Source organism: Gallinula chloropus (genome assembly GCF_964237585.1).
Source record: "Gallinula chloropus genome assembly, chromosome: 1".
Taxonomy (NCBI): Eukaryota; Metazoa; Chordata; class Aves; order Gruiformes; family Rallidae; genus Gallinula; species Gallinula chloropus.
The window spans coordinates 160,213,668-160,237,152 of record NC_140085.1 but is presented as its reverse complement, the minus strand read 5'-3'; the positions used below and the strand labels follow the sequence as shown (position 1 = coordinate 160,237,152).

General features: G+C 39.3%; 1 protein-coding gene across 1 annotated transcript in view; it reads left to right on the top strand.

Annotated features, from left to right (window-relative positions):
• GPC5 (glypican 5) overlaps nucleotides 1-23,485 on the top strand; it is a gene marked incomplete at both ends in the record, with an annotated part of 701,455 nt that overhangs the window by 104,012 nt on the left and 573,958 nt on the right. The window contains one exon of the mRNA XM_084261927.1: nucleotides 8,005-8,699. Within this exon, the coding sequence (XP_084118053.1) occupies nucleotides 8,005-8,699 (695 nt within the window). The remainder of the gene's footprint in view (nucleotides 1-8,004; nucleotides 8,700-23,485) is intronic.

Genomic DNA, 23,485 nt, shown 5'->3' with positions numbered 1-23,485 from the left:
AAGATGAGATCTTCATATGAAGTCAGTCATCATCATAGCTTTATGTAAATCTTCCCGAGGTTGTTCTTTCTTTTCATGTGTAATTTCTCTGTGATTCCCTGATAATTGCTTTTTATAAAACTAGCATGTAAAGTCATGATGCTCTGGCAACCCTCTGGAAACCATGTATATATTTTATCTAATTCTAAGAAAAGCATGTTCCCAGCTGTGCAGAAGGAAAGAGGATTTGCATAAAGATGTTAAAAATGTGTCATTTATCTACCACTAAGACGACTTTGTAGAAGCATGATCATCCCAGCTCTTCATTCATGTAAATTTCAGTGTCGTATTATGTTTGATGACAGTTTCTCTTAATACCAGCTCCTTACAAAAATCTTAGGGATTCACCCTGGCCAAGCGTGCATCTCAGTGTATCTAAGTGATTTGTTATAACGTCCCTTTATAGTCAAGGGAGAGGAGTAAGCACTTCTAGGGAGGAGTTCACTTCAACCAAAAGTAATAGGAGTCAGAGGGGTGAATGATGCCTTAGAAGTGCTTGTTTCTCTCACCTGACTTTTAGGGAGCTTTGGGTGAATAGCTCACATATGCATGTTTGAAGTTAGACGAAATCGATTTTACCCTTCTAATCAATTAATTTGGTGACCTTCCTATCTCAACAGCATTCTGCTATAAATTCTAAATTTCCTTTTTCAAAAATACACCCTTTTTGTACACCTGAGATTACATGCCTTCCTTATTTATCATGGCAAATGTATAAAAATATGGGGGGGTTGGAGCTCTATGATCCTTGGGGTCCCTTCCAACCCAGACCATTCTTTCATTCTAAAGGTTTTGCTGGACCACTATTTTATTGCTAGTTATTTCTTCTCCTGGCACCGTGCAAAGCTTTTTGCTTTTGTTGCTCCCAAAATGGCAAGATGGATTATCCCATAGTTACCACCACTAAAAACATAACACAGACTGAAACGAGCAGTTTGGGGAGAAAAGTGGAATCACTGCTTATAACTAGATAAAATAACAACCATATGATATTAATTGGTGTGATTATTATTCATTCATTCATATGACTGTCATTCAGTATTAAAGTGTCATCTATCCAGTTATGATTAAGTGCTTCACAGTCCAGTTACAATTTAGGAGAATGTTAAATAGCAGATTCTAAGGCTAGATAATTTAAAATCAACAGTAGCTAAGTCTCACTGAAAAGTTCAAAAGGAATTTTCTGAAGCGTTGGTGATGATTTTCATTACGTTATCAAAATTAAATGAAACTCCAGAGAACTGGAATAAAAGCTAATTTTATTCCAACATTTTATAAAAAGCAAATACAAGACTTGGAGATCGTAGCAACAGGTCAACTGAACAGAAATGCTGTTGCAGCGCTGGGCCTGTTCTTGAATGTATGAATAGGAAGATGGAGACGGAGAAGAAAAAAAATACAACCCTGAATTTGTTGATCTAGAAAGCAAATTCTAAATGGCAAAATAGTCAGCATCAGGATTACAAAGGAAAGAATAACACTGAGAGATGGTATTAAGTAGGTTATAAACTGAGAAGTACAATTGCTAATTCAGACTAGCAAAAAGACGTAGCACGGTCATATGTGAAATTTCATCTCACCTCACTTTGGGACATGTTTTTCTAGATTCTTCAGCATATTGAATTTCCAAAGAAAAGCTAAATGATTTTTTCTATTGGTTGAATCAGGAGTGAGTTTCTTATTGATCCTCACAATTTCATTATGGGCCAAAAGGAGAGGAAACCTTACATATGGATCCAGGAGAATTTGATGTTTCTCTGATTCAGCCTTTCAAAGTCCAACAGTTCTTTCTAGTGTAGTTACAGGGACTAATGTTTCTAGCCTGAATTTTCTATGATGCCTAATTTCTATTAATATTCTGAATGGAACTGTCATACACTAACTTCCTAGTGTCTGTGCTTTTCTCTGGTGCTATGCTCATGCCTTCTGTGCATTGCTTAGATGAATCCTCATTCTTGAGCTCTCCACTGAGAGGAGCATCATACTGCTGGTGGAGGTTTCTTCCATGATGGTCTTGGGCCCTCTCAGGGTTAATTTTGTTCCAGTCCTGTATTTCTGTATTTACTCATGGAGTACTCTCTTACATACTCATCCTTGCACTTAGTTACACCATGATTACTTTTTTTTTAGTTCTCCATGTACATTTTTAAAGGGAGCAATTTCATACCCCCCTCCCCCAAAAAAACCCACCCCTCCAAAAAACAAAAACCCTACAATTAAAAAAAAATATAACTAAACCAAATTCAAAACCACAGGTTATGCAAGAAACTCCTGACATCTGGGTGTCTACATAATTTGCCACTAAACACAGGACAACTTAGGGAATGGTCAACTGATTCTAATTTAAGTTTCTTCTTTCTTTTTTTTCTTTTATTTTCCCTAGAGAGAGCTAAAATAAATTCAAGACCAAACAAAACTTGATGAATTCTGAAGTCTATTATGACTAGTTACGGCTACAAACTCTGAGATGTATCACTAATGCTTGGCAGCACAGAATTGGTTGGGCTACAGGTTGAATTTGTTCTACCTGTTTTCTTACTGAGTTCACATATAATCTATGAAATGGATTAATTTGAAATATCTGTTAATGAGGAGCAATTTTAGTCAGTCTCAAATATCTTCTGCTTGCATGTATCCTTTTGATCTGTCTTGCCATATAAACTTCATAGGCAGTGCCCTAATGAGTTAATTCCTTATAATTCATTTATATGTCTTGAGGACTTTATTTTTCCAGCTCATTTTTCCGATAGGGTAAGTGATTAGGAGATTTTACAGTGTGTCTGGGACTGTGCACTACTTTGTGGTTAGGAAGAATTGCATTGAATTTCCCACCTATACGTATTTCCCCGTTGGGTGTATGTTAAACAAAGGTATTATGTGTTAATATGGGGTGGATTACGTTCTGAATGCCTTTTGTTTGCCAGTCTGTAAACTGTACTTGAGACATGCCCCTTGACTCCAGTAGGACAGTGTCTGCAAGATACACTAGATTGGACTGTGAGCCTTCAGTAGAGGGAGTTTCATGCTTCTGGATTGTTTGTGCTGCCCATAAACATAAGTAAAGCATACGATATCACTGAACATTTATGGCAACTGGCAGCAGGCTAACACTGTCCCATAGGACTTTTCAAGTCATAATAAATTGATAATACTATTAGGTTTTTTCAGCTTCTGATTAGATTTAGTTATCTGGATATCTGTATATCATAGGCTGATACTTAAGCTAATCCAGGCTCATCAGTTCTATATCCCCTCTGGACTGTGAAAGGCATTCTTGCTAAATACTATGTCTGTAGTTCAAGGATGGATTTTAACCTGTCCACTTATAATTTATTGAGTTCTTTTATGTTAATCCGACTAAGTGTGAATTAATTTACAGTATGTAACCTGGGATGGTGAATCACTACTGAATTATAAGACTTCACAACTCATTGGTCTGCTATTCGTGCTGGATTTTTAATTTATTAGACTATCTGTGTTGAATACTGTGGGCATTTCAAAAGGTACTACTCAGAATTTAGGCCATGCATTTTCTCAGTTAGCAGTTTATATAGAACATTTGTCTATGTGAAGAAAGGGTAAACTTTAAAAAATGTATGGTAACAACTCAATTCCATAGAAATCTGTGTTAAATGTATTTTCTAAGGCACCTGTAATGAAAAGACATTTCACCTAAACTACTGGGATAACGGATCACAGGGTTGGTTTAAGATTAAATCCAAATATTAGTTTGTTCTGTGCAGTATTTCCATCAAATCTGAATAATATCCAGATTTTTTTTAATCTTTTTGTGAGTTTTTCTAGTAAACAAGGCATGTGTATACTTTTGTATTATCGTCTTTTGAAACCAGTAATACACTGAACTGATTACTACATTGTGGTATCTTTATAATTTAGAAATACTTACTTCTCAGAAATGGAAAGGTTAAAGAAAGTGAATGAAAGACTCTTTTAAAGCAATGACCTGATAGTTATTTTACATCATTTTACAATCACTTTCTTAAATACACTAGTACCATAAAATAATGTATATATGCACTGGTATGAAGAATCAGTTGAATAAATGCAATACGTAGACCAAACAAATGCTCATCTGGATTTCTTTTCCTTGCCTTGTGGTTTTTTTCTTCTTAGCAAAACCAGGGACATATTACTGTTATTATGAAAAATTAATAGGGTAATATATTGACAGCTCTTGTGGGTTTTTTTTTAATTTAGGGGTGTACAAATCATAATTTTAAGTCTAGCCAAAGAAAAATAAAGTTGAGTTGTCATACATGGTGAATACTAGACATTATTCACAGTAGTGCAGAAGGTATCTGTAGGATTTTCTATTGCAGTTGCTACTAAGACTTCATAAAGGATGGAGATAAGAGCTATTGAGCATGCAGATTAAAAAGAATAAAATCATTTAATAGCTTGTCTGTCTCCTTTGATTATATTTAAAATGTCTTTATATGTATTGGATTTATAGTGATTGAAAACTCACCACTTTTTTAATGTGACTGAATAGTTAAGACTGATGATAGTCGGGGCCAGTAGACTTTAAAAAACAGAGAAACACGTTGTTAAATCTTTGATATCCTTGTTGTATTGAACCAGCACGACTTGATTTGTCACTGAGGTCTTTGGAAGTGCTGTAAATGACGTAGATTGCCATCGTACGGCGTCCACAGGAGCTGTTCAATACTGAAAGTAAACGGGTCTCCTTTGCTGCCTGTCATTCTTCAAGCTGTCTTGAGAGCAGAACAAATCTTTGGATTGGCTTTGGCTGTTATAAAGTAGGAAATGTGCCAGTGGAATAAACCTGATTAACAAATTTTGTAAGGAATGCTGAAATGACAATTAAACAGCACGATGCAGAATCTTGAACACAAATGGCCGATATTATCGTATGCTTTTAGAGAAGCAGAAATAGTCAATAAATCATGCAGCTGATTATTGTACTCATTCATCTCGGGGTTTCTGGGGCACCAGCATGGTAGTCCAACCGTGAAGGTTTGTTATTGTTTAGATTGTATTGTGAAAATCTATTGATTATCCATCTGCAGCATGATTTATTCTTTCATCTAATATTTGTGCTCTTGGTAATAGGATTACTGCAGCCATGGATTGTAACAGACGTTTTTGATCATGTACTAGGAAGAAGCAATAATAATAATAATAAAAAAGTTTAGAAGAGTCCTAAGAACCTTATTCATGTTATTCTAAAGAGATTATTGTCACATCATTATTTTACTAACATTACCAACTTTAAGGAACTTCATCTGAAGCACTGGCAAAATTGGTGTAAAAGACTGGATCTGCAGATTTACAAGTAATTTACAAGTAATTACAAGTAATTACATAGCCATTTTCCTATGAGGCTTTAATATTTTTTCACATTTTATTATTTTAAACTGTCTGAACCAAGACTGAATTCCACTTAATTTTTTGTCGTCATTATTCTGGCTACTCCATGCTTTTATGCATAGGGTTCTTGAGTCAGTGATAGTCTAAATTATCTAAATTAATCTAGAAATTAATTAAATTGTCTAGGCAGAGCCGTCTAGTACCATTTTAAATGCAAAACATCCACACAAAGCCTGAAGACGTGACACAGGATCTGCAGGATACCCCTGCCCTTCCAGACAGGCAAATAAGCAGCATCTACCAATTGAAAATGGTATTGAACACTCTTGGGCAACTAAATAAAGCCTCTCACAGCAGAGTTGCATTTTCTTTACATTCCTTGTTCCTTCCAATAAAGATGAGGCATAATGTACAGTGGGATGTTTAGGGCTGTTATTCAGCTGTTCTTGTGTACGTGCCTCCCTGCGACCTAAGTGTCCAAACTGCCTTGATAGCTGGTGGAGATCGCATCCTCGGTTCGGTGGCATCAAAGTGGGCACTTGGATCAATCTGATATGCCCTGTCTGATTGTGTCTCATCTGCTGCTCCAGAAGGACATGGATCTCCTATATGCATGGGTATGATGTCACAGAGATGGTGGTGATGCAGGCAGCTGTTTCTCAGCTGGCACTTCTCACGGGATAAACTGAAGAGGCTTTGCTGTGTTGAATAGGTCTCCATTGGTGGAAGCCTACCTCCTTGCAGGGTCCTCATGTCAGGACTTTTGAAACAAATCAAGCCTTTTGTGGCATCACTGTGGTATTTGGCACCTATGAATGATTATAGTGAAATTCCCTGCAGGAGGGAAGCACATATGCATGTGCCACAGTAATGAAAAAGCCCCCCCAAACAACAGATGGGATGCACTTCCCTGCTCTTCACTGTGGGCAGTCAACACTTCTTTTGCAGTTGCGTGAATGTTAGAGAAGAATGGAGAGGAGAGAGGGAGCAAGATCAGTCTTAAGGGTGATGTGAAATATGAAACTAAGAGTTAATAGAGAGCGGAGGAATGGAAGTAATGACTGTGATTTATAAGCCTGCATCTCGTTTTTATCGGAGAAAACAAAGAGTGCAGAGAAAGTATAAGCACATCAGTTTACTGTGGCTTCCCTGCCATCTTTTCACAAAGACTGCAATTTCAAACCCACTGGAGTCAGTGAGAATAATTTCAAGTGACCTAAACAAGCTTTTTATCAGAATGGAAGAAATTTACGCATAGATATATATTAGAGATGTGACAGCCAGTCTTAGTTTTTATATTAAAATTTTTCTGAGTTTTCCATTATTCTTTTCAGTCAATTCTGACTGAAAGAATCAGTGAGACTTCGGATTGCTTTAGTAATTGCCTGATACAGTTTGACACTATTTGATTCTTCCTATTTTTAGCATCACTGTTTGGACAGTATTAACTGTACTTCATTCTTTTCCTCACTTTACAGATGCCCATTTAAAAAAATAAATTAAAAAGTAAAAAAAAATAAATACAAGCAAACTTGTAGAGCTTTGATCAATAAAAAAAGTTACTGAGTTATAGCCATCCAGTGGATAAAATGGGTTAATACTTGTAATATGTGTTTATATGTATTTTTTATTATCAAATCAAAAATAAGTTTCCTTTAGATTTAGATATTGCTCCTTTGCCTTCCTTGAAGTTCAAGCTTCTCGTGCAGATCTAGGTTATTCCTCAATGCAAACAATCTCTTTCTGTTTTGTAAGCCAGCTCTTTTCCTTCTCTGCAAATCATAGATAAAGTCAGAAGCGATTACTTCTCCTGTACACTTTAACTGTTGTATTAAACACTACTCACTGAACTTGAGGGCTGCCATCTAACACATCATATGAAATGTAAGTTTATCCATTCAGGCTTTACCAGATAGGCAGATCTTGAGGCTTAAAGGGGGCATATCCATCACAGTGCCCGAGTAGAACAATTCTGCATGTTCCAGCATTTTGACCATCGCAATCACCAGACAAAACAGCGCTGTTTAAAAGCATGTTTTCATATGTGTTTGGTATATCTCCTTCTGTGGGAAGACAGGAAAAAACCCCTCTTTGATCTTTTAAAAGTTACGCTTTAGTGGAATGGAAGAGTTGTTCCAATTGCTTGGTGTTACTTTAGCCCATCTATTTAGCATGGTATGAGGCATGACTCAAAGTAGAATGACTGAGACCATTCAACTTTCTATTGCAGCTTGCAGAATGAGTTATGAGATGAGAGCAGTAATGTATGTAACGCGTATATGTAGACCCCAACAGGCTTTGTTTGGGCTTGTAATTTAATAATCCAGTTTGCAATCAATTTCTTTCCATGTTTTTTTAGACTGTAATATATCCTGCCAAGAAAACATATGGATTATTAATTGTGTTGTAGCAGTCTTTTTAAGGTGTTTGCCTATTTACAAAAGACAGTTATCACAGTTTGTGAGAAGTTTGTCTCTTCATATGTTCTAATGCAAAAAAAGCATCTGGTGTAAATGTAAGATATTCTCATGTAATTTTTTTTAAGTGCATACATTAATTTCTTATTTTTTAAACATTAAAAAATATGAATTTTAATTTTTTTTTATATTTCAGAAACCTTTGAAATGCTTCTCAGGCTGGCTGAGAATTACACAAGCACGCTTTTCTGCACTGCGTACAGAAACATGGCCGCTGAGGCTACCGCACGCGTTCAGGAGTTCTTCACCGACATCGGGCTCTTCATATTTGGCACAGACCTTAGCACAGAGGAATCTGTCAACAGACTTTTTGACACCCTGTTCCCCGTAGTCTACAACCACATCATTAACCCTGGTCTGACTGACATCTCCCTGGAGTACGCAGAGTGCCTCCAAACGGCGAGAAGGGACATCAGGCCCTTTGGTAACATTCCCAAAAAGGCCATAGGACAGGTGGGGAGGTCTCTGTTACCCAGCAGGGCTTTCTTGCAGGCTCTGAATTTGGGGATCGAAGTGATCAATACAACAGATCACCTGCGTTTCTCTAAAGACTGCAGCAGAGCTTTGCTGAGAATGCAGTACTGCCCTCTTTGCCAAGGGCTAGCCTTCAGTAAGCCCTGCATGGGCTACTGCCTCAACGTCATCCGAGGCTGCTTGGCTAACCTGGCGGAGGTCGATCTTCACTGGCGGGAGTACATTCGGTCCCTGGAAGAGCTCTCGGATGCCATGAGTGGGACCCACGACGTGGAGCATGTGCTTCTAAACTTTCACTCACTTGTTAATGAGGCCCTTGTACAGTCTCGCATCAATGGAGCAGAGTTATCTGAGCAGGTAAGAAGCTGGTTTTACTCACACTCGGTGCAAACTTGACACTAAGGAAAGTAACGCTGGTAACTAACACTTGTTTGACCATTTTTGTGGTGAGTAACAACACATTGTTACCGGAGTTCAGCTTTATTTGACAATGCATTTTCCCACTACTGCGAGTTCTTATTTTAATCATGCACATGACGTGCTAATTTCCCATATTCCATTCACAATTTTAACAATCAAACGGAGATTTATCATTTTGGCAGTATTTACAGCAAAGGCCTTTCAAAATTAAAAGAATTTTTGTGTGTAGTTTATCCTTTCCCATTCCCCATCCAACCACAGCTCTGTTCAAAATTTTACTGAGTAAAAAATTTTGGTGCTCAATCTAATGGAAACTTATATTTCTCCACTCATTTAATTTAGAAATTAACATTTTCAGGAGATGCATTGAAGTTCACATTGAAATTTGCTGCTGTTTCTGTTAAATTCTGCTGAGCCAGGGGTGAACAGTGGAATGTATGTTTACAAACATTATGTTTGTAAACTTAAAATAACAAGAAGAGGAAAGGAAATTACCTGGTGGAAAACTAATTCCACAGATTCTTAATAAAACCAGACTAGAATAACAACCTGACATTTGCATAAATGAAAGTGTTAAATTTCAGCAATAATATTTCTTTTCAGATTGGAAACTTGTTACATGACATACTAAGAATAATTTCTAGCAATACAAAACTATAAGTTTTTTTCGTGAACATATGAGAATTGTTTAATTGCTTCATTATCTTGCATGCATATAATGATAAATTCAAACAGTCTTTCTTTTAGATACCAGTGACCTGTCTTAAAAAAATCTCTGACTTTGCATGTACCAATGCATAATTCTACAGGTTTCAGGGGAGGTTCATTTGTAACATAATCTAAGTACTTCCTTACATAAGATAAAAAACAAGGTATGTGAGAGCTGTGTTAGCTGTGAATACATGGAGTGGAGAATTTTGAGGTACTGCTACTGAAAATACAGGTTGTTTACCTCCATGTTAGAAAGAAAGTTTCAATATCTGCAAATTTGTGAAGGTTATATAAGCACCAAAATTTGAATTCTTCCTATGTTACATTAAATCCACCATACATTTTGTAATTGCCTTTTTATCTGTATTCTTACATGAAGACTGTGCTGACAGTGGCATATTCTGTGTATAATGGTCTGGAGAGATGCCTTTACTTTTACAGTACACAAAGGTCTAAACAGGGTGTCCAGGTGCCACTTGTGTGTGGCATCAGCTGAGGTGCAGTCATACTCCTAAGGCTACCCCGGCCTCTTTTGTGTGTCGTGGCTTTGCCCCCAGCTGTGAGCTAGGCACCACACAGCCTCTTTCTCTAAGGGGGGAAGGGAGGTGGGTGGCGGGAAAGGGAGGGAAAAGAAAACAAAAAATCCCCCAAACCTCGTGGGTTAGGATAAGGACAGTTTTCTGGGACAGCAGAGAAGAAGAGAGAAATAACAATAATAGGACTCTGTAGCAAAATTCACAAAGCTGGTGATACGCAAATGCCATTTCTCACCAAACTGCTCAACTCGGGCCGTACAGTCCGAAACTGGACTGTCCCCAAAACCGTGCCTCCTGGAGCCACGTGCTCCTCCTTCCCACCAGCTCCCATTTACACTGAGCATGCATTGGCCAGGAATCATACCCGGGTCTTCTTGGAAGGCAGCTATGCTCACCAGCTAGATGAAGTTGAAGCAGCGTCTTCTGCTAGGCAGGTGGTATGACCTCAGACAACAAACAACTCAGCCTAATGCAATAAATAAAGGATTCTTCATTTCTTACTAAGACCCCAGTCTATTAAAACAGGTTCTATGTCCTCCTTATAGTCAGTGAGTAACAGGGAAATTGCCCCTTTCTATTAATTTCTCATTTTGTCTGCTTGACACCAGTCAGCTACATTAGACACAATCTCCCACTGCTGAATGTCCTGGAGAAGATCTGTGATTTTTTTGGAAAAGGATTTTCACTTCACAGTTTGGCTCAAAAGAGGATCAGGGGATCGCTGATGTCTGCCTGATTCCTCGTGTTTCAGAGCTACAATTGCCTTGTAGAGATATTTCCTGTTCCTCCTCAGACTATTGGGGGTTCTTTTTTGCCTACAATTTTCAGGAACAAGCTAGAATAAGCGCATAAAGACTTAGGGGAAGAAATTTTGTTTCCTGTTTCATCCAGGGACATTTAGTTCAAAGAATTTTAGATTTGGATTTTCAACAGTGAACCGTCATAGGCCCTGGCTTAAGCGTCTCTCAGCATACTCATGCTTTCAAAATTCAAGTTTTTCCTCTCCAAAATAGTAGTTTTCACTCAATTTTAATAAAAAATTAAATGGGTGAAGAACCCTCCACCCTGTGTTTTGACTTAAGGAAAATTTCAGATTGATCCAAAATAAAATGCTTTATTTTGGTATTCCTGAAAGATCTGAACCTTCCTTCCCTCTTTCCTCCTTCCCTCCTGCATTGTAAGGAATACTAAAATTTACCTTATAATGATACTTTGTGCCAATGTCTTTGTTTGAAGATCAGGTGTTTACTTCTTTTAAGATCCTTTTGCACAGAATCACTTCCAAACTTCAAATACTGAGCTTTTCACTCAATCTGTGTCAGACCTGTGCATTTAGAGATATCTTTCACTTAATCTCTATGTGGTAATGACCAGTCTTTTCTCTCTTTGTCCTGTTTAGTCAGATATGACTGTGATGCATTGTTCCTTTGAAAACTGGTGATCAGTTCTGATTTGCTGAGTATGGCTTGAGTATATTTCATATTTGCCCATACATTAGGTATCAAGACCTAATTCTGACATGCAATAAATAGTCTTTCAGCTTTAAGAGGCAGAGGACATGGATTGTGTCGAAATTGGCTCATTAATATTTATTTATTTTATCTTCAGAGTGACTCATGAACTGTTTCAAATTTTGATAAGCAATTAACGCATCAGTGAGTCTAACAGACACCGAAAGGATAATTATGAGCCAGAAAATAATGACTTGCTTAGGCACACAGCAGTCTCTCTAGTTTTAAAAGCGAATTTCATTGCAGGGAGTACTTTCATAAGGGTTAAAGAATCGAACTAAAAGGGAAGTATGATACACACTCATACGAGTCTTGGTATGAGAGCCAACAGAGTATCCTGCTTAGTGATACATGTGTTTGTACAGGTCTTCATCTAAGTACATGTATGTTTGTGTAAAGGATTTTTTTTTCTAACATGTTGCATGAATCTCTATATTTAAATTCATACTTTAAGCTCTGTGTAGTTTTGGAAAGACCATTAATGCCTCTATAACGTGGCTTCCTTTTAAAAAACTCCTTTTCCCAGTAATTTACAGCTTTATAATTAAATCTTTCCTCCAAACCTTACATTGAACTGTTGTTCTTGATTCTCCAAAGATCAATGGCGTTTGGGATTAATACTGAATACAAGAGATGAAAAGGAACATTGATTAGTTGTTCATTGTGTATTCTGGCCACTGATGATTTGGGGATGTGGAGGAAAATGAAGTATGTGACTGTGATATTAAGATCTGTATGTGCATATAAAAATGTGGGAATCAGAAGCACAATGGGAGAAAATAAGGACTGTGATCTTATTGGCATCATGGGGATGTGGTGGAATGACTGGAATTTTAGGATGGAAAGATACATGCTCTTTAGGAAGGGCAGGCGTGGGAGACAAGGAAGGGGTATTGTCCTGTATGTCAGTGACCAGCTGGACTTCATGGAGCTCCATCTGCAGATGGATCAGGAACTGTCCAGGAGCGTATGGATCAGGGGACACTATAGCGAGGGTCTGCTATAAGTCACCTGACCAGGAAGACTGAGCAGATAAAGCCCTCAATAGACAGGAGCAGCCTCATGTTCACAAGCCCTGGACCTCATGGGGGACTTCAGTCACCGTCATACCTGCCAGAGGGGCAAATCAGCAGGGCATAATCAAAATGCATAGATGATAATTTTCTTCCACAAATGGTAGAGGAGTGAACAAGAAGAGGTGCCATGCTGGAAGGCCAACTGTATCCTGGGCTGCATCAAAAAAAGTCTGACCAATAGCAGGTTAGGGCAGGTGATTGTCCCCTTCTTTCTGCTCTGTTCTTATAAGACCCCTACCTTGAGTATTGTGTCCAGCTCAGGGTCCTCCATAACAGGAACATGAAGCTGTTGTAGTCCAGAGGAAGGCAACAAAAATGATCAGAGGGCTGGAGCATCTCTCCTGTGAAGACGAGCTAAGAGAGTTGAGCTTGTACAGGGAAGGCTCCAGGGAGACCTTATTGTGGCCTTCCAGTACCAGGAAAGCTGTGGAAGGACTGTTTATCAATGAGTGTAATGACAGGACAAGAGTTAAGAGCTTTAAACTAAAAGAGGGTAGATTTAGATACAAGGAAGAAATTCTTCTCTATAAGGGTGGTAAAGCACTGGCACAGGCTGCCCAGAGAGGCTGTGGCTGCCCCCTCCCTGGCAGTGTTGAAGGCCAGGCTGGATGGAGCTTTGGGCAACCTGGTCTAGTGATGGTGTCCCTGCCCATGGCAGGGGGGGTGGAACTAGATGATCTTTGAAGTCCCTTTCAACCCAAAGCAGTCTGTGATTCTGTGAAAATCACAAAGCCAAATTCTGGTGTTTCCTAATGTTGGAAGTGAGGAATTTGTACTACAGGTTTGGTAAAATTCTTACATGCATTTTGTATGTAATGTAAGCCTGCACAAATTTGGAACGGGATTTTCAAAAGTAGTCTGTCTTTCCTTTGTTCTAACCAATATGAACTTTCACTGGACTAGTTTTCCAAACAGTTGGAGACAATAAAAATGTCAAACTTCTGGAAGATATCAAGTCCTCTCACCAATCTTATTCTAATCCTGAAAGAAGATATAAGTTATGTGTCTTATAAAAAATATGCATAATTACATTGTATTAAAAGATACTTCTGTCTTTCTCTTTTCTTAATTTGTCATTACTACAAAACAAAAAAAAAGACAAGATCTTTCTTGTGTAACAGAATGCTAGCAGGAAGAAGAATTTAATAGGCTCTATTTAGACCTTTATTTCCTTATTGATTACTTTTGCTTGAAATGATTATAAACACTTGAACAGCCAGAACTGCTGTAATACAGGAATGTTTTCAATTTAATATTCCTATGAAGAGACATTAGAAAGCATTATAAGTAGAATATTTGGGGGGTGATGGTTTGGTTTTGGGTTTTTTTTTTTTCCTATTCCTTCTAGCACCTGTTCAATGTAGCTATGTTTTCCTGGGGTCTTCCAGAAAGTGAAGTGCTGTAGAAATGCACTAAAGTGATTAATTTTTTTTTAGATAATAAAAATGGAATGGAAAGAAGGTGATGAAAGACATCTTTGGATATACATACAAACCATACACCTGCGAGCTATAGTATAGCTGCAGTTAATTTTATTTTTGGAAAGGAGTAAGCTTGATTGCCATGAAAATGCCAGGTTAACAGCATTCCCAATTGTAGGAAGTGCTGTGCTTGGCAATTTGGTAACTTTTATAGCTTTGTGGGTTTAAGACACTTAAAGAGATGCAAGAGGTGAGCATCCTTTGAAGTAGCTGTCCTGTGAGCCCACTTCCTTAGTATCTAAAATCTCATTTATTTACTTAAATGATTATATGTTTATAAATACAACTGCTTTATACCAGCTGCTTCATAGCTACTGCGGTTTGGTTGCTAGCTTAGAGTACAGTAGTCAATCATGTGAGGCAAGTTGATGAGCTATTTGAAGTTATATATATATAAAGTCTATTAATGTTATTTCCATGTGATTCAGTACACCCAACAGTATGAGCACAGAAGAGACATACATTCATTATCTTTGTGATTATTTTACCATTAGCTTATCTTATTTTGCTTCACTAGTGCAGGAAAGTTTCATAGTTCTTTACTACCAGTGCTGCTTACCCTTTAGTAAACTGATTGCAGGCTTTAATTTAACTTCTTTGGATTTATGTTTTTTACATGCTTCATAATCTTCACATTTTTCTGATGACTCCCAACGATTGGATTTTCAAACTGTTAAAAGGAATTAATATTAAACCAGTATTTTTCAGATGAGGTTCATACTGGACATTAGGAAGCATTTCTTTACCAAGAGGGTGGTAAACACCGGAACAGGCTTCTGAGAGAGCTGCTAGATGCCCCAAGCCTGTCAGTGTTTAACAGGCATTTGGACAATGTCCTTGGCAACAGGATTTAACTTTTGGTCAGCCCTGAAGTGGTCAGGCAGTTGGACTAGGTGGCTGTTCTGTTCTATATGCTTTTATTTTATATCTCTTTCTGATGATTCTTAGTGACAGGGCCAGAGGTAAGGAGCACAAACTGAGACACAGAAGGTTCCCCTGGAACTTCACACTGGCACAAGTTGCCTGAAGAGGTTGTGGAGTCTCCATCTCGGTGGTATTATGAAGCTGTTTGGACAAGGTCCTGGGCAACTTGCACTGGGTGACCCTGCCTGAGCCGGGGAGTTGGGACATATGATCTCTAGAGGTCCCTTCTGATCTCAGCCACTCTGTGATTTGTGACAATTTGTCTTCAGGCTCGATGTTTGTAGCCTGAATTTCACTTGGATTGCACACATTGCTCTGCTGTTGCAGTGCAGTCTGAAGGATGGATGTGGGGTGGGAGAGCACTGGTAGTCGCTTTCTGGCCTCTTTTCTGTGTTTGGTCTCATTGGTGTGCACATGCCCACCTTAAATATACAGCAGGGGAGGAAAATCAAGGTTTATCTGTTTTCTTGTCAATATTATTGTTCTCCAGAGGAGCCGAAATAGCTCAGTTGGGAGAGCGTTAGACTGAAGATCTAAAGGTCCCTGGTTCAATCCCGGGTTTCGGCAACTTGACTTTTCACCTGGTGCACTGTGTGAAGTTTTGGGTGGGGCGCCCTCTTTGGTGACCAGTGGCAGAACCCAAGGGAGCGGCAATGAGCTGCTTTAGATTGGATATTAATAAGAGGGTTCTTTATTTATGGTGTGGTCAGGCACTGGAACAGGTCTTGTGTGCAGCCAAGAGTTGGGCTTGATGATCCTTATGGGTTCCTTCCAACTCAGGATATTCTGTGATTCTATGTGAAAACAGTTACACAGTGTAATTTACTACACATCATTTTTAGAAATTTACTGTCTCTCATTGCTATATATAATAAAGTTAAAACTGGGAATTGTTACAGAATAATTTAATTTCTTATTCTTTTATAAATTAAGCACATTAAAAAGCATAATTATAATAAATTAAGACTGCTTTGATTTATTACCCATACTCCTTAAATTCAAACTGCACAGTCAATTTCTCTATTGCAAACACTTTAGGTAATTCTTTTATCTGATTGGAAATAGGTAAGTTTTGAGAAATAGGTTTTCCAAATAGCTGACTGCATTCATCTGTGATTCATCTACTGCTGTGTAGACAACTTTTTCCAGCATTTGCACAATGTAGAGACATGCAGATGGTGTCATTCTGAGGGAATTCTCCAATGGTGCAGCAAAAGAAAAGTATCTTGAGGGCAGGGACAATTTGCTGTGTTCAAATCACAGACTTCCCTGTCTTTAGTACTTTTACACATGCTTCTACTCCTTTGTCATGATTGCTGTGATTGTTTTGGAGGATCAATCACTCTCCTTTCATAAGACACCATCTTCTGGATGATGAGAAGAAAGGGAGAGTGAGTAAGGGTGAAGGAGGTGGGTTGGGGTACTGGGTAAGATGTGCAGGTCCCCCACAATATATCAACACTCTACAGGCTTAGGTTACAACAGTTGTCCAGGAGCCAGGACACTACCAGGTTTCACTGTCAACACCATCCCATATCTTATTGAGGATGCAGTGTACATTGCACGTGGGGTAAATTGTAGCTGGTTTTAAGCACCTCAGTAACATCAACTGATATGTCACTGGCAAAAAGACTGTGTGACCACAGGGGAGGGCAGGAAGGCTGAGCAGTTGGTAACAGGTCAGCAGGGTACTCAGCGCCAGGATCCCACTGACAGGCCAGAACGCGTTGCAGACACTGTTGATTTTCAGGGATGAGTCCCCACCAAGGACAGACTAGCATCTCCCTGAAAGATCTGGTAGCTCAGATATGTGGCATCATCTTCGTCAGCTGTTCCTCTCGTACTTGAGATTACATATGATACAAACTACTCTTCACTTGGCTGTTGACTTATCTCTACCTGTGTTGTTTCCTTTACCAGGAGATACCTTCTCCATGCTTTGATGCTTTGTTTCCATGGCAAAGTGTGTGACACTGTCTTCTTGTTGTCCAGCATGCCAGCTCTTGAGTAGCATCTGGCTGCTGCTGCCAGGGCTCTGCTAGAGGATGTCAGGACTGCAAGGGATAAATGGTGTTGAGGCTTTCTTTGCCTGTTAACCCTTTCTCTCTCATTCAGTCTGGACCGTTTTCACCTTCTTCCTCCAGGCATAATGCTTCATTTTCTTTCTGGAAACAAGTGTGCAGAATGCTGTAACCATTGAAGATGTCATTGACACTTCCCAGAGGATTTTTCAGGGCACTGCCAGATTGATGGAGCAAGTGTCATTGTGTTTTCAGGATGTCAAAAGCCTTCATTTTTATAGTATTGAGGGGGCAAGATCGTAGTTTCATTTTTCAGTGGGTAAAGAAGGTGAAAAATCTCATCAGGGAATAGATGGAGTCTCCAGTGGGAAGAGTTTCTTCAAAAATGGAGAAAATATGAAAGGTCTTGTGGCTAGATGACATTCATCCTGCTCATAGTAGTCAAGATAAATTTACTTTCAATCTTCTCTTGCTTCAGATGTTGATTTAGAAGGGGCACATATATTGGGTAATTATAACCACCCTGGTGTCTTCTAGGACAACGGAGAAGTGAAAAAGTGATCTAGGAGATTTGGTGGCAAGTTCCTGTCATAGGTGTTAAGAAGGAAGGGTGGCCTGCTGGGCTTGATACTTTCAAACAAGGAAGAATGTGTCAGGGATGGGAAAACCAGGAGCAGCCTTGACATGGTAAGAGTTCAGTATCTTAAGAGGAGAAAGCAGTGCAAGAAGGAGGACCACAACCCTGGATTTCAGGATACCAGATCTCAGAGATCTGTTTGGAAGTATCCCATGCTTTGGAAGTATCTCTGCTTCAGAGATCTGTTCGGAAGTATCCCATGGGGTATGGCCATGGATAAATTTGTTGTTGTGGGAAAATTAATTATTGTGTTCCTATCACGAAACTATCTAAGTGGACTCAACCTTGTACTCCTTTATTTTCATCGTGTGTATTCTTATTACCAGTTTGTAAAAGAAAAGGGTCAAATGAGCAACATGCCATATAGCTTTTTCATAATAATAATAAAAAAAGAAGTAAAATTAAATACATAATTTTCAGCAAAACAGACTGGAATAAAATTGTGGAGTTCTGCCTGAAAGTTTTTGGCATATGTCTCTGCCATCATTACTTTGCTGAATTTAAATTGCTTGATACATTGATAAATTTAAATTACTCCACATGATCCATATAAACTGTTTGGTGGAAACTGATGAACAGCAGTTGGATTTAAGGTCCTTATCTTGCATGTGTATATTTTAATCTCATTGTGTTTTAAAGGAAGGTTTGGTATCTAACCTAACACACAGTTGAACACCATCTCCTTCCATTTCTCTCCATTCACAGATATGCCTCCAGCTGTAGCTGTGAAATTCTGTGGTGCTTGTGTAATAAAGGTTGGAGTATTTTTATACATTAGGGGTTTTTTTTTGTTTCTGTTTTTTTTTTTTTTAAATGTAGCATGGAGTGAGTGTACTGAAGCCATGACCTCTATCTAATTTAAATTCCTCTAGTGTTATATTTCACTTCACCATTGTTTCCACTCTTCACGGCTGTCAAAATATTTTCTTCTGAGGCAGAATTGGGCTTCATTCATCGGAAAAAGGAATGAAGAACTTTGAAGATAAAGCAAAAATCAACAAAACAAGTGTTTATGACTTGTTTGTAACTAACAAAAACTTGTTTTCATTAAATAATAGACTTTCTTTCTACCAGAACATACCTAGTGGTTTGACAGCTCTCACTGTCTTTTCTGGTTGGATCAAACCTTGCTATGTATTTCAGTAGCTTGCCCTTACTGAGATCTGAAATGTTACCTTTATTTCTGTAGTCTTCTCTATATCACATACTATATGCTACCAATATAAATTCCTGTGCTGTTTTACAGAATTTGTAACTAAAATCAGTGCTTTTTACATAACAACAAAATCTCTGCTGCCATATTTAACATAAAAGTAGTGGTATTCACATCCCAGGATATCTCTTAAAAGTTGGAACCCATGTTATAAGCTCCGTGTTGCAGAGTTCTCAAAATCAGTGTCCTTCTCTAGTACAATTGGTCTGCTTGATCTTAATATCTAGAAAAAGGGCTTCAAATCATTCACAGAATATTAGCAGAGGCGCAAGCATGCATCCACAGTTATGCACACATTTGGGAAGAATGTATGTTAGTGTGTTATCTGCTCCTTTCATTTATCAAGGCATTACTTCTCAAGTGCAAATTGGAAAGGAGAACTGAAATTGATACACATTGTTGAAGATACACTTGCTAATATTAGTGTCTTTATTTTAAGGTTTATGATATGCTGACAGATGGGTGGCAAACACTGGAAACACTCCTTTCTCTCGACAACATCAAGCATATAATAGCGGAACATTCAGCCATGAAACCATGTCTGTCTAAATAAAGTCATTTAATGACTTTAAGTCAAACATTTCTCAGCACCTCAGCATTAGAGTATATGGCAGCACAGTGTTTGGTACCTGTTTCAAGATGCGTAATTTTCAATTCCTCATCTTTTTGGTCAATTTTCCTTTCATTTATGGAAATGAGAGAGGACATATTTCTTGCCTTTGGTGACAAGAGGTTCAAATCCAGCGTCCAGTCTCTCACTTTTCTGAAAAGTCCTTTTTTCATTCATTTCCTCCCCTGCAATGCCGCAGTGGAATTAGTTCTTCTACAGGGTGCAGGTGTCCCTGGAAGCAGGGGCAGCAGCTGGCAGCCCAGCACACCAGGCCGGGGCTGCAGGGCAACCCCTCTGAGGAGAGGCCGGGGCTGCCCTGGGCCGGACGCAGCGGGTTCCAACTGGATCCAACACATCCACCGCAGGGCACAGCTGAGCCCCTCAGCCAGGGTGATGGCAACTCAGGGAAAATGTATTTAAGAATGCATAAAAATGATTCATTGTAGTGAGGAGTAAGGAAAAAAAAGTGAGAAAAGCATTCCCTCAGGTACCAAGGCTTGAAAAAGAGGAGAGGCAGGAGGTGCTTCAGGTGCCAGAGCAGAGATCCCCCTGCAGCCATGGAGAAGACCATGGTGAGGCATGCTGTCTGTCCCTCTTCTGCCAATGCAGCAGATCATAGTGGAGCAGATCTCCATACTGCAGTCCATGGAGGACCTCGTGTTGGATCAGGGTTGTTAGAAGTGTTGAGGAGGAAGGAGCAGTGAAGATGAAGTGTTACGGACTGACCATATATCCTGTTTAATATCTGTATCAATGATCTGGATAATGGGATCTAGTGCACACTCTGTAAGTTTACTAAACACCAAGTTGTGCAGGAGTGTTGATCTGCTGAAGCATAGGGAGGCCCTACAGAGGCATCTGCACTGTCTGGAATGATGGGCTGAGGCCAACTGCATGAGGTTCAACAAAGCTCAGTGCTGAGTCCTGCACTTGGGTCACAACAACCCCATGCAGTGAAGCTACAGGCTTCTGGAAGAGTTGCTGGAAAGCTGCCCAACATAAAAGGACCTGTGGGTGTCGACTGACAGCCAGCTGAATGCAAACCAGCAGTGTGCCCAGGTGGCCAAGGCAGCCAGCAGCATCCTGGATTTTGTCAGGAACAGTGTGGCCACTGGAATAGGGAAGTGATCATCCCTCTGTACTCAGCACTGGTGAGGCTGCTCCTCAAGCCCTGTGTTCAGTTTTGGGCCCCTTACTACAAGAAAGACATTGAGGTGCTGGAGCCTGCCCAGAGAAGGGCAATGAAGTTGGTGAAGGGGCTGGAGCACAAGTCTTATGAGGAACAGCTGAGGGAGTTGACATTGTTTAGTCTGAAGAGGTAGAGGGTGAGGGGAGACCTTATCACTCTCTACAGCTACCTGAAAGGAGGTTGTAGCAGGGTGGTTGTTGGCCTTTTCTTGCAGGTAACAAGTGTTAGAAAGAGAAGAAAGGGCTTCAAGTTGCACCAGGGGAGGTTTAGATTGGATTTGAGGAAAAAAAAATTCTTGGACTTGATGATTCTTTCCAACCTAAATGATTCTATGATTTTGTGACTACAGCCCTCACTTCCCATCCCCTCTACAGTTGTTGTTTGGGATGTGAGGGGAGGTAAAGGATTTAGAAATGAAGGAGTGAAGATGTACCTAGGATGAAGAGGGAAAGGGCTAAGAGGAAGGTTGATTTAGCTTTATTTTTGTTTTTCACCATCCTTGTCTAGTGTTAATTGGAAATAAATGAATTTGGTCTAGTTGAAACTGTTTTTCCCATGACAATAACTGGTGAGTGGTCTCCTTGTCCATCTTGACCCAAGGCCTTTTTCATCGTGTTTTCTCCCCTTCTCCTGTTGAGGAAGGAAAGTGAGAGAGCATCTGGTTGGGGGTCTGGTGGCCAGCCAAGGTCAACCCACCACACTTATCAATATACACACACATGGCTTTGGCAAGCAGTGTTGAGTAGTGCAAGTTTGCATAAGGTATGTTCAATATAGGCTGCCAAGTAAAGAATGTAGGAACATATCATGGCATGCATTATGCATTCCTGTTTAATGTGTTTAGTGCAAACCCACAGTTGGAAATTGCTTGAATCTTTTGTTAAATCTTTCAGTTTGCTCCACTTCGTTCTTAAGATTGAGATCTGTTTTGTCAGGAAAGCATATGATCTTTAATATGCCTCTTTTTTTTTTTTTAACAGAGGCTTAGGTCAACTTTGGTCAAAATGCACAGGTCAAAAATGTCCTTTCCCTTTCCATTGATTGCACAGGGACTACAAGGTTTGAAAAATGTGGAGTATGCAGTGTTGGCTGCCAATCATGTTTTGGTTTTAGGTGACATGCTAGGTGTCTAACTCTGCTTTGGCACCATGGCAGGCTTGTCTGCATATGTCTAATGGGGAGCTGAACTGAAGGTAAGGAAGGTGCTGGAAATGCTGCAGTCTGGTTCTTTGCTTTTGCAGAAAGAAAGGATGCTTTTCACTCCTTCCCTAAAGCCAAGTAAGAGGCACGATCAAGTGTAAAGGAAGTCAACTGAGAGCCCTTTCTGTAGGCTCTGTATGCATTTGCTTTTTTTCTGCTCTTCCTTTTTCATTGTGCAGTGAGTAACTTCACAAAGAGAGCTACTGAGCTGAGCAGACTCCTGGTGCCACAGTTGGCCCTTCAATCGCTACCAACCATTTGTACAGGAAGAGAAAAACTTTGTGAGGGCAAATCCAGAGATTTTTGAAGCAAGTGACTTTTTCAGACTATTTTAGTCCCTGGAAAGATACTAACATGTATGAATAAATTACTGTCTTGTACATCACAAAAGTTCCTCAAAGAAAACTGGTTTGTCCAGCTTGAAATAAGAGGGTGAAGAGGCAATGCTTAATATACAGATACAGGAAGTAAAACCTCTAATGTCACAGACATAGTTTAGAATGGGGGAGAAACATGTAGGTTCTCTAAATGCTGACTGACAAGATAATGGGGGGTTTTTTTCCTCATTTTTTTCCAGTTTTTTTTGATTCTTTCTTACCGTGAAAAGCTGACCCTCTAGTTATCTTAATAGTTGTTGGCAGTGCCTTATGCTGAATGAAGTAATGCAAATGTGCACAATTTTATTGACTGACTTTTGTTGCATATTTTAAAAAACTGCTCTCCTCTTCATAACTTTGGAACATAAATCACAGCCTGCCCCAAAGTGCAAACACGTTGTGCAGATGTTCTGATGCAGCCAACTTGTTTTGCTTCCACAAATTCTTTATGTATTGTAAGTTGTAATGTGTATTTTCAAGTGAGTAACGTGACTGATAGAGGCTGTAGAGCCACATTTCTGGTTTCATTGACAGTCACATTCCTACTGAATATCTTTTGGTTTGTCCAGGTAACCCTGGATAGACTTACCCTATTTAACCAACAATTTTGCTGTATCAGACAAGAAGGCATAATGTTAGCCCTTTAATGCCAGGGCTGTCCTTGCAGCTCTGGGCACACAGAAATAAGGGCACACAGAAATAAGGAGCAATAAAATCTATTTTAACCACTAGAGAGCATAGACAAATCAGTTTTAACTGCACAGAGGCAGCTGATCTTCGGAAAGGGCCACTGCCGGTTTCGTATAATTGGTTTTCAGAGGAGAACCACAAGAGTGTTTTCACCGAACATAAATGAAACACCTTGGCATCCACTGAAGCAGACTTGGATTGGGAGAGCTGGCAGCCTCTCACAAGAAGCAGTTTTGTTCAACTGCCTTTGAAGAGGTTGAACTGGCAGTGCTGTATTCTGGCTGCGGGGTAACTTGGCTGAGAACATTAGGATTTCCCCTGACATTAAGCCATTAAAAAAAAAAAAAGAGAGAGAGAAAAAAAAATAATTTCCTTCCCTCCCACCCCCATTCAGGAGGAGAAACTATTTTTACTGCCAGACTTGCTGAGTGTTAGTCCCTCATGAAAGGAGCAGCAGAATTAATACCATTTAAGGTTTTAGTAATTAAAGAGCAGAAGACACAAATTAAAAGTATATTAAGTAACTCATACTTAATGGGCTATTAGA